At 47.6% G+C, this 13,947-nt stretch overlaps 1 protein-coding gene across 2 annotated transcripts in view; it reads right to left on the bottom strand.

Moving 5' to 3' along the window:
- Positions 1 to 13,947, bottom strand: part of LOC100456824 (uncharacterized protein IRF1-AS1) — a 65,410-nt gene that overhangs the window by 44,064 nt on the left and 7,399 nt on the right. For both annotated transcript variants that reach the window (XM_054555929.2, XM_009241032.4), the window contains exon 2: positions 12,087 to 12,201. In XM_054555929.2, coding sequence (XP_054411904.1) covers positions 12,087 to 12,134 — 48 coding nt within the window. In that variant the 5' untranslated portion in view covers positions 12,135 to 12,201. The remainder of the gene's footprint in view (positions 1 to 12,086; positions 12,202 to 13,947) is intronic.

Genomic DNA, 13,947 nt, shown 5'->3' with positions numbered 1-13,947 from the left:
CTTTCTCTCACTGAAAAAAAAAAAAAGATCTAGAAATGGTCAGTTCAGGGCTGGTTTGGTGGCTCCAGGTGTCACCAGGGACCTACGCTTCTTCTGGCTCATCCTGCCCCTATTCCTAAAGTGCAGCTCTCATTCTTATGTCTTGTGGTGGTTGCTAGAGTGATAGTCACCACATCCTCATTTAAGAAAGTAGGATGGAGAAAGGAGGGTGAATAAAGGGCACACCCCCTCCTGTTAAGGAGCTGGCTTCGAAGTCCCATATGACACCCACTTGCATCCATTGTCCAGAACCCAGCCACATGATCACACTTAGCTGCAAAATTGCCAGGGGAACATAGTTTTCAGCTGGGTGGAAAAGGGATCAGCAAAAAATTGGTTTTGTTACTAAGAAAGAGGGAATGGATACTGTAGAGCAATGAGCAGTTTCTAACATACATGTGAACAAAATTATCAAAAGAAATACAAATGTAAAAGATTTCAGGGTCAACCTTACCAACAGTCAAATATAAGTAAAGCAGGTGGCCTTTTATGGTCTTGTCTGGCTAAGGTATTGAAGAGCTGGCCAGACAAGTCATGAAGACAGTCAAGAGCTGACTGTCTTCATAAGAACCTTGGGACAGTGCACATGAACAGAACAGAGTTTCAGGGTAAAAATGGCCCTTTCTCCCCAACTAGATGCCTCAGGGACCCAAGGGCCACTTCCTGGCTGTTCCCCCAAAGTCTCCCTCCAACTCCCAAGTGACATCAGATTCTGTAAATGCTGGGAAGTAGAGAAAAATTCTGTACCCAGGGATTCTCTAACTAAACTATGGCTAAAATTAAATTTTAGGTGTTTTTGAAAGTTCCTTAAAAAAAGTAATATCCTTATGCAAACTGAATCAGCAGTTTCAGAACTTAAAAAAAAAAAAGAACCTCTGTCGCATTCTTGGGGTATCACAAATTAAACATGAAAACCAGCCACTAAAATAAGGACCAGTGTTTGGATACTACATGGGGGTGATGTTAGGCAACCTCAAGTTATGTCTTTTGGCAGATTCAGGACTTTATGTGAGCTCCCACAGATGATGATGTCAATGCCACCACCCTTCAGAAGGCACAGAGAAGGAAGGTGCAGAGGACACGGCAAGTGTGGATTCCACAGGCTTCTGAAGTTCATAGGCCTATTTTGAATAGTTATTGTGCCTTTCTCCATCCAGACCACCACCAGTTACCTCTCACGATTTATTTGAAAGCATTTACTTCTATTGTTTGCTCTTTTTAAATGGTTGTTGATTGGGAAAAATACCAGAGTAAACTGATGTTTCATGAATTCTGGGGGAGAGGATCTTTAGGGCATGGGAAGCAATATGATATAATGACGAAACGTGCCCATGCTTTGGAATCAGAAACACCTGGATTGGAGACCTAGCTCTGTGGTTTACCAGCTGTGTGTTCTGGGACAAGTTATTAAACTTCTCTGGGGCTCAGGTTCCTTGTCTTAAGATGGGCTAATACAGTGCTTACCTCATTGTATCATCAAGTTGGGTAGGAAACAGATGGTGAACTTGAACTGGGACTGTTTACAAAGGTGTGGGGAGGGCTTAGGGAAATCAAGATGAGACAGTGAAGCATATGGGGGCTAGCAACAATGGGGAGCTGTTACCACTCGTAACCTGAAGGTATGAAGGAAGGGAATAAATGGGTAAGGGGACCCAAAGGAGGCAGCTATTGGAAGGGTGTCTGGCAGGAGCTGTGGGCTCCAGTGGAGGATGCAGTTGGCCTAAAGTGACCTGATGGGGACGCGGGGGAATAACTTAACCACTTGCCCTCCTCGGGGAACTCCTGACCTCATCTTCCTGTGTCCTTCCATCTCTTGCTAATGCTCCCCATGGACCAAATCTAACCAGAATCCAGAGGCAAGACAGATGAGTGATGTGGCCCATTCAGGTCAGCCTCCCAGCCCAGAGCAGGTAGAGAGGACGGAGAGTGGATCTGCGGGAGCAAATAGAAGATTAATCAAAATAGAGACTGTGATGAGGTTAGCATAATGCCTGGAACATAGTAAGTCCACAAGTCCTCAACAAATGTTAATTTATTTTGGACTTTGGACTCTCTGTCTGCCTGTTTTGCTTATTGCTTACTTCCTGGTTTTCATCAGCTCATGTATAGTTGAGATAACTTCCAAATAATCAAGTATTGTTATCTATATTGGAGTGTTTTGAAGGAGTAATGAGTATATAAAAAAGATAACCAGATACTCTGGGGATTAGAGATGACAGAGGGAAACAGAAGAAGGGAAGTAAGTAAGAGAAAAGGATGGAGAAAACTGTATGTTCCCTATGAGGCTGGAATGAACGCAAGATTATCTTACTTTAAAATCAAATCATGCACTTACTGGGATGTGATAACAGTACGTTTGCAATTTTACAGCCCAGTGAAACTTGCCAGAAAGGGATTTTGCAAGGAAGGTCTTCCTGCCCTAAAAGCAAAACCTAGTGCTTACTTCTAGATTAACAGGTCTTAACCCATCATGCCTGCTCCCCCAAAACCAAGTAGTCAAATGTGTTAACCTGGATGTTTAAATACCTGCATGTTCCTGCCTGGGTGCCTGGGTCAGGTGAATGTTCTATTCTGATTTGGGAAATGGCTAGAGTGTGTTGGTCATCGCCTGGGATAGCTCCCAGGTAGGAAGGGAGCCCCAGAGAGTGGTCTGAACAGTGACTCATAAACTCAGTGTCCTTTCCTCCGCCTTTACCAGCTGCTGACTTGGCCCCTTAGGAATCTGTCTTCATTCCACAAGCTATTCTCCAGTGTCTGGTTCAGGCTCTAGAGCAGAGCATTCCAAGCCTTCTGTGATTGGTCCTGGCCACCTGTTCCATCTCCAAGACCCTCCAGCATCCTTCTCTCATTTGCTTACCCTACCCTCCAGGCCTTTGCACAGGCCACTCTCTGTGCCTGGGACATACACTCTCCTTCTGGCTAACCTTCCTCAGCCTCCAGGACCTCTCAGGTGTCCTCTCCTCTGGGAGCCTTGCTGGACTGCCCACGGGGAGTTGGAAAGCCCTTCTGCATGCTCCTGTTAGCCCTCTTTGATTCTCTCAATCACAGCACTTCCACACTGTCTTGGTTTCCTGGCTCATCTCTCCCAACACACTGGACACCCCTTGAGAAGAGACTTGACATATTCATCTTGATTTTAATGCCATCCAGCAAAATTCCTGGCACTCAGAGGGCATGCAATAAAACTTTACTGAATGAATGTTTAGCGCGTAATTCAGAAAATAAGCAAAAAAGTGTCACAAACACCAAAGCAAGTTAACCAAGCTATATGTTCTAGAACATTCTTCCTCTCCTCCTGTCACTCTGGCTCTCCTGCGCCTACAGCAGACAGGACAGAGTCTGCTCTTTCACCTGCTCTTTTCTAGTCTTTTCTTTCAGGTATCCTCTGAAATGCCACTTCTTCAGAGGCTATCCTTGACTACCCAATCCAAAGCAGTCACTCAGTCACTTGATTACACTTCAGTCTATTTTAATTTGTTAGAGAGCACTTCTTCCTAGCACCAATGTTTTATTTCTGTGTTTTCTTTCTATCTCCACCATTACGCTGTAGCTCCATTTGAGCAGGGACCTTGTCTGTTCACTATTGTATGCCCAGCATCTAGCACAGTGTGTGGCAGAGAGTCAAGTGTTCATTAAATACTTGTTAAATGAATGCATGCCACTGTTACTGCATGCTGAGTTAATTTGATGTATGGCTTCTATCACTGCTATCAGATTAGGTGCTCTAGAGAAACTCAGAAAGGGCTGAGTCTCCTTATGACATTGCAGGGTGGGAGGGGGACCTCAGTTCCCTTCCTAGGACAAAGTGGGATATGCTGCCTGCTTGCAGCTTCCTTGTGGCCTGGACTTCCCCATGGAGGCCAGATGCTAAGCAACCCCAGCCCATGTGTCTGCAGGCTCTGAATACCGAAATGTTCCTCTAGCTTTCTGTGAGAGCAGCTGGAGCTGCCTACTGCCTACACTGATAGAGGAATGTGCCCAGGGCTCCTGGCTGGCCTGGCACCCAGCAGGAGGCAGGCACAGTGGCCAGCACAGTGAGGACACATCGCACTTCTTCCTTTTCCCATATCTCTATGCTGAGAGTGCATGCAGCTGCCTGGCCGGGAGCAGAAACTGGCCTCACTTCCTGGGGCCTGCTGGGCAGACAATGTGTTTCTCTAGCTGTGCCACAGAACATGGCAAATCTTTACTAGCTGTGGCCTCACTCCCTGCCCCTCCCATTCCTGCAGAAATTGCTCTACCAGCTCAGCAGAGGGCCAGGTCTGGAATCTCTCACCTGTCCCTGGCCCTTCCTTTAAGCCCTCTGGTTTACTGGAAATCATAAACTGTGAGACACAGCCTTTATCACACCCTGAACAGTTCACTCTTAATATTTAATGCTGGAGGCTAAAACAACCAGAGACACTGGAGGCCTCCTGCTTACTCTCAGTGACTGATGTTTGCACCTGGTAATTGAGGTCAGGTTGCTTCTCTTAAGTCACATGATTTGCGTCAAAGCAGGAAGGTGTCGGGGCCACTTGTTGCAAAGAGACCAGGAGCGATCACAGAAACGCTGCAAACCAGCTTTGGCAGCAAAGGCTGTGCTTTCATGGGAGCCAGCCCTAGGAGTGTGGAGCTGGGCTGGCAGCTGGTAAATGACCCTCTCGGGGCCTAAATAAACCCTAGCTTTTCACTCACAGCAAGCTCAGGATGCCTTCCTCCCTCTAAAACACCTGCTGAATTGAGTCACTTTCAATCCTTTCTGGAGTAGGATGGGGCATTAGTTAATTAACAAATTAATTAAGCATGCTAAATAGTCACCCAGAAGATACTGGTCACTTAAGGGTCTCCAAATTACAGTATAGGTCCCACCCTACCCAGACACCTAATCTTGTTCCAGGGTTTGCTTGACCTCAGGCATTTATCTCCTGGTTGTCATGGAATCTGCTCAGATAAACAGTAGCACACCAACCTGGCCCCTCTGCCAGCCTCAGATCCTTCTAAGAGCAGTGGAGCTCCCTGGTGGCCACCAGCCACCCGGGCTCCAGGCAGCCCAACACACACTCCCATGCTGAGGTCTCTTGCATGACCTCTCTAGGCACACAGTAGGTGCTCAGTAAATGCTTGTGGCATGAAGGAACCCCCTGGAGTGTATGAGTTCTCGGGCTTCAAGGTCCCTAGATAGGCAGATTTCTCTCCCCTATCACCATAGTCACCCCAGGGACTGCAGGGCAGGCCGAAATCAGCCAGTGACTCAGCTCCTTGGGTGATTCAGCTGGGCCACAGACCACTTCCTCTGCTCCCCAGCGCCGGATGGATGCAGATCTGTGAGGAAGGAGCCAGCTGCAGGCAAGCAGCTCGAGGGCAGGCGGGCATGATGTCTGACTACCACTCGCACTGGACGCCACACACACAGCCAGGGTGGCAGAAGGGCCCCACCTGCAATGTGCCAGTGGGACACCACCCTCATGGTCTGCGTTTCCAGGTTTCCAACTGAGGAATGAGCACACTCTCAACATGGACCTCCTAACTGCTCTCGAGGATGGACAGCTGGCCTCAAGGGGACACTGCAAAGTGGCTCTAGGAAGAAGCCACTGTCCCTCCAGACCATAAAAATGGCTACCAAGGGCAGAGCCAGCAGCTTTTGCTGTAAAGTTTCTCAAGAAAATCACAGATGTTCCCCTCTGTGATGTTCAGCTCAGCCTGGAAAGGAGGTAAGAAAGATCAGACTACCTGATCTCTCAAGGTCACCAAATTCAACCACTGTCCTGTTTAAAAGCGGGTAGTACAGAGGCCAGTGTGGGCTCTGGAATGGGACATGTGAAGCCCGGGTCTGCTGCACGGTAGCAGTGTAGTCTTAGGCATTATTGAAACTCTGTTTCTAAATCTGGTTATGTGAATGAAAGAGGCTAATTTATGTAACACTTTTAGTATACTAAGCCCTCAATATAGTTTAGCTACTTAACTATTGTCTTCTTTGAAGGACGCTGAACTAAACAGAAGAGAAACAGGGAAATAAACAGCATGGCAACCTACATCAACAGAAACTTAATTATTCACCCTGGATAACTGAGTGTGTGAGTGTGACTGCAAATAACAATATAGCAAAGAAAAGTTTAAGATCTTTGGCTCAGTCATTCTAAAATCCTGAGTCACAGCAAATGCATAGTCTCCATGAGGCTGAGCCACACATGAAAGCTGCTTCCACCCACGGACTGGTAGAGGCTACTGACATGCTTAACAATGATAATGATGATGATAAAAATAGCTACCACGGGCTACCACGTGCACACACATGTTAAGCAGTTCAAACAGGTTATTTTGTTTAATTCATACCACAAATCTTTGAGGTAAGTATTCTTGTTCCCATTTTATAGAGGTGGAAACTGAGAGTTGAAGAGGCTGAATAATTTCTCAAGCACACTCCCAACTCGCCCACCCACAAGCAAAAAGGCAGAGCCGGGATTCAAACACAGGTGTGACTGTGTGTGGACATCTCCCCTGTGCTATGCTGCCTGAAGGAAAATTCTAAGTGGTGTTGTTTCTGGGAGAAATCCACCTGTGTGGTCTTTAAACCTACTCTGACAGGAGCAAGGGCCACCACTCTGTATCTAACACCAGTGGGAACAGTTTTCAGGCAACAAGGTGACCAGGGCAGCTGCAGAGGGTATCTATGCCCCTGCCCCCTAGCGCAAAAGTCTGTTTCTCTTTCCAAATGGCCTGCTGGAGGCAGGGAGACCGTACCTCCTCCCACACTCAGTTCCCAGGCCTGAGCCACAGAGTCCTGCCACAGGAGGGAGGACCTGCCTGTCCTGCTGCCTCCCCACTCCAGGTTCCTGGAGGCCTCTGTGATGACTCCCCAGGAAGGACTGCAGGATCTGGCAGGCAGCAGGTGGCGGTGGGGGGAGGAGAGTCCTGGGAGCACAGCACTCCTAACCCCCTCTGCCTCTCACAGAACAAAGAGGGAGTCATTCCATGTCCCCTGCTCCCACAGATGCCCCTCCCAGAGGGGCTAATGCCTAGGATTGAGGGTCTTGTGTGCTGAGGAAGTCCTGTCCCCCAATCCCCTACAAAAGCCAGAACCAGCTACTAAGGGGTTAGACACAGACAGAACTGTGTATATTAACATTTCCTCCTAAAAAACAACAGGAATCCTGGGGAGAGACCACTGGCCTGGGACTCCGTGAGCCCTGGCTTCTATCTCTGGCTTTATCAGGTGACCATAGGCAAGTCACCTAACCTCCATGGTCTAGGCTTTCCTGCCTATTGGGTGGGAATCATTACATATCACAATCATTACAGCTGACCTTCAGGGAGGCTGTACTCTGGGCCAGGCATTGTGTTGGGTGCATTATCATATTTATTCTCACAGCACCCTTTGCAGTAGCTACTATTTTCATACCCATTTTCAGATGAGGAAACTGTGGAGCAGGGTGGTTAGGGGACACGCCCAAAGTGACAAACTTAGCAAAGGTGGACCTGGCACTCAGTACCACATCTGTTTTTCCATGCTCTTAACCACTATAACATACAGAGCCCTTTTACAGAGATCAAGGACAGAGGTAAAAGTGTTTTGAAAGCAAAAAAAAGCAGGGAGGATGCATTAAATAAACATAAATCACCCCTCGCCCCACCCAGACATAACTCAGGGAACAGTCCTAATCCCCAAGAACCTTCTGTGGAACTTATTCGCAACATCAGAGACCTCCAACATAGAAATGACCCTCAATAAGTCATTTCTTTCTTCCTCTTTCCCTTCAGGCAGGAATAATATAACTAACTGAATTATACAGGTGAGACCAGGAAGGTCAAGCAAGGGTGACCAGCTTAGGCCCCTGGCTGGCAGGTAAGGAGGAGACCGACCCCAGCCTCCTGGCTCCTAGGGGAGGAAACAGTGATGACAAAGGCCTCTTTGCATGGCCAAGGTGAAGCCCTTTCTACCGAAGTTTAAACGTTTTAGTATAATATCCAAGTGCATCTTTTCCAACCTTAAAAACATATTTAATTTCCCTATAAAGCTGGTTGGCACTCTCCTCCTCCTCCAAAGCTCTGTATTAGGCAGCGTTCATAGTTGTAGACAACAGAATGAACAGTGGTTAGTTCAGCCAGAAAAGGGATGATATAGGAGGATACTGGGTTGATCAAAGGCTCTCTGGGAGGGCTGCAGATTTAGAGCCAGTCAGCCAGGACCGATGCCTGAAACATACCTTAGAGCTGGAGAAAGAACAAAACCCTACCTTTCTTCAATAGCTGGCAAGGTGGCAAGGTCTGGCCCCATGCAGCCTGGGCTCTTCCCACTCTCCTCTCTCCCTAATGCGTCGCCCTACTCGCTGCTTCCCAGGCAATCCCACCTCAGGTCTATGAACTTGCCATTCCCTCTGCCTGCAACCTAGACATCCACATTGCTAGCTCCCTGGCTAGCTCAAATGCCAGGTTTCTGCACAAATGCTCCTCCTTAGAGAGGCCTTCCTGGACCTCTAGGTCTCTGGCCCTAATACTCTATCCCCTCTCCCAGCTTTCCTCTTCTACTTCACTGCTCCTTAACGTTGTGTTATACATTGTCTGTCTCCCCGACTGGAATGTAAGCAGAACCAGGGCAGGGACTTGGGTTGTTTTGTTCCTTGCTGTAAGCCCAGGGCCCAGGGCCCAGGGCCAGACCTGGAACAATTAGGTGCTTAGTTATTTGCTGAATATTCTATGAAGGATTGACAAAGGAATGTATGGAGAACTTCAAAGTTCAACTCCTCGAACTTCAAACTTCAAACCCCCAACTCCTCCTGCCTATGCTGGAGGATTAGGGCAGTAACAGGAGTCGACTTGTGTTGTGCTGTCACCTTGCCTGGATCCGCATCAGCCCTGCAGCTCCCACTTTGGAGGAGACTTGCCCAGGGACCTACAGCTCTGAAGCTTCTCTGACAGCCTCTGCAGCTCTTGGAACTTATCTGGGCTGCTGCTGTGCAGACCATGGAGGCCTAGCTGAGTTCCTGCCCCTGCTTTCCTAGAGTCTCAGAAAGACAGGGAAGTGACTTACGCAAAGTCCCCTTTCACCCTATAAACAGTTCAGCCCAGGGAGTGAGGCTGACACGCAAATGCAGCTATGTATAGACTCAGAGTCATCCAAGGTCAGGGCTGGGTGGAGCCTTGGTCACATGCAGGCCAACCTGTGTCTGGAGATAATGCAAGCCAGTGCAGGGGTTAGCGTGTACATGGACTCTGGAGTCTGGCAGATCCAAGCCCCACCCACCAACCTGTGTGACCTTGGAGAATTATTTGAAAAGACATTATTTGAAAAGCAGATGTAAAATGGAAATAAAAGTTCCTATTTAAAACAGTCAGTTGTCCTCCATTCAGAAGCCTATTACAGTTGTCCCTCAGCATCTTCAAGGGATTGGTTCCAGGACAGCTCCTCAGATACCAAAAGCCACGATGCTCAAATTCCTTATAAAAAGTGGTGTAGGGCCAGGTACAATGGCTCGTGCCTGTAATCCCAGCACTTTGGGAGACCAAGGTGGGCGGATCACTTGAGGTCAGGAGTTCAAGACCAGCCTCGCCAACATGGTGAAATCCTGTCTCCTCTAAAAATACAAAAAATAGCCGGGCTTGGTGGCATGCACTTGTAGTCCCAGCTACTCGGGAGGCTGAGGCATGAGAATTGCATGGACCCGAGAGGCGGAGGTTGCAATGAGCCAAGATCGCACCACTGCACTCCAGCCTGGGTGACAAAGTGAGACTTCATCTCAAAAACAAAAAACAAACAAACAAAAAATGTGTAGCACAGTCAGCCCTCCATATCCACAGGTCCACACACGGAACCTGCTGGTATGGAGGGCCAACCATGCTTCCTATTCTTTTTTTTTTTTTTCTTTGAGATGGAGTCTCACTCTGTCACCCAGGCTGGAGTACAGTGGCGCAATCTTGGCTCACTGCAAGCTCTGCCTCCCGGGTTCACGCCATTCTCCTGCCTCAGCCTCCTGAGTAGCTGGGACTATAGGCACATGCCACCACGCCTGGCTAATTTTTTGTATTTTTAGTAAAGAAGGGGTTTCACCATGTTAGCCAGGATGGTCTCCATCTCCTGACCTCGTGATCCGCCCGCCTTGGCCTCCCAAAGTGCTGGGATTACAGGCGTGAGCCACCGTGCCCGGCCACTTCCTGTTCTTTATGGTATCAAATTCATACTCCTTGGCTTGATAGTCAAACTCCCACCACCACTGAAATCTGGTTAACCAACCTGTCCAATACAATCTCTCTACACTCCTCCAGATAATGTTCAAGTTGGACCTAGGTGCTCCCTGGTCCTTCTCACACCTGTGTGCCTGGAAACACCACCCACCTTCTTTTCTCTCATCTGAATTTACTAGAGCCCCAGAGGCAGGTCTCATAGTCTTCCCTGACTTGGGTTTTTTTGGCACTGACTACTGGGCATTCATGATGGGACCTGCCCCTGGGGCTCTAGTATTTGGTGTTACAGGGAGGAACACAGTTTTGATTCCCCAAACAGAACAAAGGATCCTTGAGGGCAACTGTCTGTTGTCTTTTCATGTCTCCTCCAACCAGGCATTAAAACACGCATAGAAATTCCTGCTGACGGGCTCATGTGAAGTTACAAGTTACAATTTGGTGAAAATGCCCCCAAATATTTCCTCTATTTCCCAAGGAAAGGAAAAGAAAGATATAGAAATTAAATTAAAGACAAACTTAAATCATTCCCATTTCTGCATGCTTGGTCTGTGTGGGAAAAAAAAAAAAAAATCATTTCATCTCTGTCTCCAACGCAGACTTGACAAGTTGAGAAACTCCCTAAAAACAATGCATACAAAAAAAAACATCATACCCATTAGTCTCACTTAAAGGTTTCAGGAAGGAAAACACAGTTAAACTGAAAACGGTTAACTGGTGTTTAAAAAAAAGAAACCAGCCCGGAAATGTTTTTAGGACTGCGTCTATCGAAGTCCCTTAGGGACTGATTTGTTCTTCAGTATATTCTTCATAGCACCTGCTTTCACCAAAACCCAGCAGCCCAACACTAGAGCTTTGTGAATGAGATGCAGAGTGGAACTGGACATGGAGCTACACAGCTTTGAATCGTGTTCCCCAACAGCAAGCAACAGCCACATGAAGGATTCCTGGCAGTGCCCTGTGGCCACTACAGTGGGCCATGGGAAGCCGTACAAACAGCAAATGGCATCCTGCAGCTCCAGCTTCTTCTTCTGCCTCATTCCTCTCTCTGTCCATGACTCTGCTTCCCCACTGGCCCACTGGCCAAATACACTCAGAAAAAAGTCCGTGCACAAACCTCCACCCAAATTAATTCCACATTCTTTCAAGAGAGGCCTTGAAAGGTACTGAAATTCAGGGAAGCTCTTCACTAGACCCCTCACTGGAATGCCAAGAAGTGATGTAGTGGCCCTTGACATAAGGGCTTATTCTCATTTATGAAACTGAAATTATTTTATTCTAAGCACAAAGCTAACAAATGTGATCAAAATAGAAAATAAACAATCCTCATTCAAGTGCTCAGAATGCAGCACAAATAGGATCTTGGAATAAATAAGATAGAGCTGTGAAATTAATAGGGGTGAGAAGAGGGGAGGGTCAGCAGGAGAAGTCCACCAAAGGGCTGCAAGGCCTGTGCAGGCAGACGGAAACCCTGCGTTCTGAGGGGCCAGGCATGACAGTGCAGAATAGTCCACCCTGGGAGTGACTGGAAGAAGGACTGCAGGGTCCCCGCAAAGAACACCTCACACTCCCAGCTTGCCACACACTTGTTGAACTATTCTGGGTGGATACCTTCTACCTGGATGGCAAAGGGGACAGTCCCAAGATGCAGAAGGGAAGGGAAGTCACACTTACAATGCAGAGGATGCGCCCTTGTCCCTCATACTCTCTGAAACATTCCAGGAATAATTCTGGTTTCACTGCTATTGTTTGTTGTTTTTGTAAATAAACCGCAAAAATCAACAAATGGCCTCAAAATCGAACACATGTGATTTACACCAATTCATATACCGAAACACAAATAATGCAGAACAAATAAGAGAAAAACTCCGGTCAGGCTCTCCACTCACCCATGGCTGGTGGCTGGCATTCAACTCTCCAGCAGCCAGGGAGTCCATTTTCTTGTTTCTCTGCTGGCCATCCTCAGGACTGCCGGCGGGGTGGGGGGCCAGGGTGTGCTGCCACCTGCAGGCCAAATAAGGAAAAAACGTAAGCAACAGCCCCAATCATCCGCCTGAAGCCGCTCCTATATCCTCAGGCAGCTGGAAGACCTGGATCCCCATCGTGGGACAAGAGCCAGGAGCACTCACCCAGTGCCAACACCTGCTGGGCCACAAACAGTTTCTGCTTGGGATCCCAACACAGGCAGCAGAGTCAGCAAAAACTCTAAGATATCAAGAAGTCAAGCATTTCTTAACAACAGCAGCAAACTCTTACACAGGGCTGTGGTTACCAGACACTGCTCTAAATAACTTACACTTGTTTACTTATTTCATCCTCACAACAACGGGTAAATATTTTAGGTCTCTGCCAATTTGCCTGATTACTGAATTAGGTTGAATCATTAAAATGAATAACTTGATAATACCCAATTTCAAAGAGGGGTCACATATGAAAACTCTGTGAGAGATTCTCAGCATCTTGCAGACATTCATTCCCTAAATATTCATTGAGTGTTTGTTATGGACAAGACACTGCTCTAGGACCTGGGAAGAGAGGAGCAAACACACAAGACAAAGTCCCTGCTCTCACAAAGCTTCTGTTCCAGTGCAGGGAGGCAACAATAGAAAAGGAGACAAATGCCATGCAGAAGAAAAAGCAGGGAAAAAAGAGATAGAGCACGACGACAATGCTGTTAATACCCATTCATTTATCCACTTATTTCCAAGGACTTACTAACCCTGTCATTTCTTGCCCACAGCTGCATGCCAGGCACTATGCCAAGGATGAAATTGTGGGTAAGAAATAGACATGGTTTCTGCCTGTATGGAATACTTACATAAGAGGAACATTTATTATTAGTCAAATAATCACCTAAATAAATGCAAAGATGTTAATCTGTGATAGGTGTGATAGCAGAATTGCATGTAGTTCTTGTGAGAGAATCTCAAGGAGGCCTGACCTTGTCTAAGGGGAGGCCTGAGATGGAGTGTGGGGAGGAGCAATGTGTTAATTTGCATTGCTATAAAGGAATATCTGAGGCTGGGTAATTTATAAAGAAAAGAGGTTTAAGGTGGGGTGCAGTGGCTCACACCTGTAATCCCAGCACTTTGGGAGGCTGAGGCGGGTGGATCATCTGAGGTCAGGAGTTCGGGACCAACCTGGCCAACATGGTAAAACCCTGTCTCTACTAAAAACACAAAAAGTAGCTGGGTGTGGTGGTGCACGCCTGTAATCCCAGCTAGTTGGGAGGCTGAGGCAGGAGAATTGCTTGAACTGGAGAGGCAGAGGTTGCAGTGAGCCAAGATCGTGCCACCGCACTCCAGCCTGGGTGACAGAGCGAGACTCCGTCTCAAAAAAAGAAAAAGAAAAGAAAACAGGTTTGGCTCATAGTTCTGTAGACTGTACAAGCATGGCACCAGCATCTGCTTGGCTTCTGGTCAGGCCTCAGGATGCTTACAATCATGGTGAAAGGTAAAGGGGGAGCTGGCATGTCACATGGCACAAGAAGGAGCAAGAAAGGGGAGGAGGTGCCAAGTCTCCTTTAAACAACCAGCTCTCGCCTGAACAGAGTAAGAACTCACTCATTACCTCGGGGAGGGCACCAAACCATTCATGAGGGATCCAGCCCCATGACCCAAACACCTCCCACCAGGCCCCACCTCCAATGCTGGTGATCATATTTCAACATGAGATTTGGAAGAGACATGCATCTAAACCATATCAAGCAGTGTCCCCGTCAAAAGCACAGCCTGTGTACAGGCTGGATCG

The sequence above is a fragment of the Pongo abelii genome, chromosome 4 (assembly GCF_028885655.2).
Source record: "Pongo abelii isolate AG06213 chromosome 4, NHGRI_mPonAbe1-v2.0_pri, whole genome shotgun sequence".
Classification (NCBI taxonomy): domain Eukaryota; kingdom Metazoa; phylum Chordata; class Mammalia; order Primates; family Hominidae; genus Pongo; species Pongo abelii.
Note: the sequence above shows the minus strand (reverse complement) of the source record. Positions and strands in the feature narration are given on the sequence as shown.